A 3,772-nucleotide genomic window follows, 5' to 3' on the forward strand; every position below is an offset into this window, starting at 1 on the left:
TAGAAGAAAGTATTCTTGTGTTGAGGGAGTACTTGAGTGGAGGCCCAATGTCCTTCTGCGGTACCACTGTTTTCACAGAGTATAAGTCATTGATGAGCTAACCAGTTTGAAATGCCATGCAAATTGAAAGTGATATGAAGTTGAATCAAAGGGAAAAGTTAGAAGGAGAAAAATTAGTATATTACCTGCATAAGAAGCCGAATTATGACATAGGAGAAAGGAGACGACCTCTTTGCCTGATTTATAGGCGAACGATTATTATCTCTTTGCATTTGTTACTCAGGCGGAATACGTATTTTAGGATGATTTAGTGATCTGATTATTTCAGAGACAGGTGCTGTTAAATCAGTAGTTTATCATGCAACCTTCAGCCCCAGTGCTATTTGCTGGGGCTGCCGAGGGGATCTCTGTGTGTTGGAATCCGATCCAGTGCTGACTGGCATCTTGTGTATCATTCGATTTTCTAAGTTCAAGACAGCAGGCTCTCCACTTTTGGAAAACCAACGTGTAAGAAGCACCCCAAGTTCTTTTCGTTCTCAACCGTGCCTCGTCTTTTCTTGCTTCCCGTTCCCCTAGGAAAGTGACCATACTGGAGGACCCCGATCAGAACATTCACCTGAAAAACCTGTCTCTTCATCAGGCAACCACAGAGGAAGAGGCCCTGAACCTGCTTTTCTTGGGAGACACCAACAGAATGATTGCAGAGGTAATCAACTTCTCGCTGCAAGGTGCCTTCCCCCGTGAGAAGAAACAAAGTGAATTTTAGGGGCAGCAAAGACCTTCAAACACAACCTCGCCCAAACCTCATTTGACAGATCAGAAACCTAGATTCAAAGCGTTGAGGCAACTTGCCCTCTTGCAACCCCCATCCCCATTCCCCAGCCCCCCCACCAGCACTGGTTAGTTAATGAGCAGGAACTGGACTCTAGACGTCTAGACTTTCAACCCAATGCTGCATTTTACTACGTGGCCTGCCTTTTACTGTGTGTGTTTTATAGAACTAGTTGCATCCGAACAATGACAACTCATTAAGTGGCTTCATTGTAGGTGTCAGGGTTCTTGCTGCCGCCACTCAGTCACTTCCAACGTATATGACAGGGTAGAACACTGTGCTCCATCCGGCTTTCCGTAGCCAAAATTTGGAATTCGATCACCCGGTCTTTCTTTCAAAGCACCTCTGGGTGGCCTGGAACTTCCATCCTTTAGATTAGCAGCCAGTGGTGTAAGTTTGCACTCCTAGTCGGAGAAAGTTCACCTAATCTTTTAAATGTAACAAAACATACTGCCCTAAAATTCAAATCCTACATATGGCATATGTTTCCATGTCCATATACTGAAAAAACTCCGAATTCACTATCCTCAAGTGACTCCTGGCTCACAGCAACCCGGTAGGACAGACTAAAACTGCCCCTGTGGGTTTCTGAGACCACCGCTCGTTACAGGAGCAGAACGCTTCCTCTTTTTTCCACAGGGCGGCGGAGGGTTTCGAACTGCTGACGTGTGGTTTGCAATGCAACATATCACCCATGACACCCCCAGGACTCCCAAAACAGAGCTCCAAACTGTTGGTGGGAAAATGGAATTAAACTATGATGGGATTTCCCCCCTGAACTTTTGGAAGCACCCCCTGCTCATGTATTTTCATCTATTCAATCAGTTAGCATTTTTAAAGCGTTCAGACGGAAGTGCTCTATGCATATGCAGATCTTATTGGCAGATTTAGGGAAACTGTCATGGTGTGTAGTATACGTATGTCCCCGTACAATTTTTGAGGCATACTTAGACTAAAGAGTGTTCATTGTTTATCTTAAACTCAACTCAGGGAGCATGGAGCATGTATTTTACCTGGTAACCTTAGGCAGAGGCCTTGACTGACCTAGCTCAGGTACTGATGGGAGAGGGAGAGGGAGAGGCAGGGGGTTCTCGCACAGGCTCTGGCCACGTGAGGTGGGTTCGTGGTAGCGGTGCTTTATAAGCCGTGTTTTCCTTTGGAAATGCGCTCCCAGGGTTGCATGTTTTCACCTTGTCCCTGATAACAAGCCGTAGACTGGGAAGCCAGGCGAGTCATTCGTCAGAAAACTCTCCACTAAGTGATCTTTTTCCTGCCTCATTTCAGCCCTCCCGAATGCACCACCTTAGAGTCAATATCGATGAATAGAAACCAGAGTCAGGTAGTGACAGCCAGGTGTTGGAACCTCAACTTTTTTTGCTTCTTAATTTTCTTCTAAATCAGTCTGACTCAGTATATTTTTATAGGCTGACTGACTCATATGCATCGAGCTCATGTATTCCATATAATAAGTACTTCTACAAAGTTGCTATTATCAACTACATTCTGGCTCCTGGTGACCCCATGTGTGTGAGAGGAGAATTGTCCTACAGAAAGGTTTTTGGTTATTTTGGGTTTTTTTAGTCATTTTATCGGGGGCTCTTACAGCTCTTATAATAGTCCATACTTCCATTGTGTCAAGCACCCTTGAACATATATTGCCATCATCATTTTCAAAACATTTTCTTGCCACTTGAGCCCTTAGTATCAGCTCCTCATTTCTTTCCTCCCTCCCTTATGAATCCTTGATAATTTATAAAGTATTATTTTCATGATCTGACATGACTGCTCTGTCCCTTCACCTAAGTTTCTGTTGTTCGTCCCCCTTGGGGGGGATGGTGGTTATATGTTGATCATTGTGATTGGTTCCCTCTTTCTCTTTCCCCCACCTTCCCCTACCCTAATGGTATCGCTGCTCTCATTATTGTTTCTGAGAGGGGTTATCTGTCCTGGATTCCCTGTGTTGAGAGCTCTTATGTGTACCAGTGTATATGCTCTGGTCTAGCTGGATTTGTAAGGTAGAATTGGGGTCATAAGAGTGGGGGGGGGGCATTAAAGAACTAGAGGAATGTTGTATGTTTCATTGGTGCTATACTGCACCCTGGAAGAAGCACACCAGCCTGTGTGATCCTGAGGTGTCCGTGGGATCAGGCATCAGAAGACCCAGAACAAAGAATCATATTGATGAGAACAAGGGTGGAGGGGGTGGAGTGGAGACCCAAATGGCAAAGTACGTGAGCTGAAGTCTCATCGCCGTTATTTCTAAGGAGCATTCTGACAATGCTTACTCCAAGACCAATTAATTCTCTTGTGCTTCTGGCAGCCCATAACCCCAAACCAAACCTGCTGCCATTGAGTAGAATCTGATCCATAGCGACCCTAGAGGACAGAGTAGAGTGTCCCCATGGGCTTCTGAGATTGCAACTGTTCACAGGAGTTCACAGCCTCACCTTTCTCCAGTGGTGTGACTGGTGGTTTGGAACTGCTGACTTTGTGGCGAGTAGCCCACCGGGTAATCCGCTATGCCACCAGGGTGCCACACAGTCCAGGATACTTTCAGGACTCTTTGTCAACACCATAGTTCAAGCTTGCCCACGGCTTTAAGAAGATTGAAAATACAATGGCTTGGGTCATGAGCACATTAGTTGTCAAAGTGACATCTTTGTTCTTTAACACGTCAAAGATGTCTTGTGCAGCAGATTTGCCCAGTGCAATACTCATTTGATTTCTTCACTGCTGCTTCCATGGGCCTTGATTGTGGATCCAAGTAAAATGAAATCCTCGACAACCTCAAACTTTTAACCATTTATTAGGTTGTCTATTATTAGGTTGTCTGCTGATCCAGTTCTGAAGATTTTTGTTTTCTTTACTTTGAATTGCAGTCTATACTGATAGTTGTTGATATAGTTAAGGTTTATTGTGCCAACCTTGCTGATAAACACA

At 44.8% G+C, this 3,772-nt stretch overlaps 1 protein-coding gene across 1 annotated transcript in view; it reads left to right on the forward strand.

Annotated features, from left to right (window-relative positions):
* Positions 1-3,772, forward strand: part of KIF6 (kinesin family member 6) — a 501,761-nt gene that overhangs the window by 152,053 nt on the left and 345,936 nt on the right. Inside the window, exon 6 of the mRNA XM_045294777.1 lies at positions 577-706. Coding sequence (XP_045150712.1) covers positions 577-706 — 130 coding nt within the window. The remainder of the gene's footprint in view (positions 1-576; positions 707-3,772) is intronic.

Source organism: Echinops telfairi, unplaced genomic scaffold (assembly GCF_000313985.2).
Source record: "Echinops telfairi isolate 266 unplaced genomic scaffold, ASM31398v2 ScPeMD7_3533;HRSCAF=4204_1, whole genome shotgun sequence".
Lineage (NCBI taxonomy): Eukaryota > Metazoa > Chordata > Mammalia > Afrosoricida > Tenrecidae > Echinops > Echinops telfairi.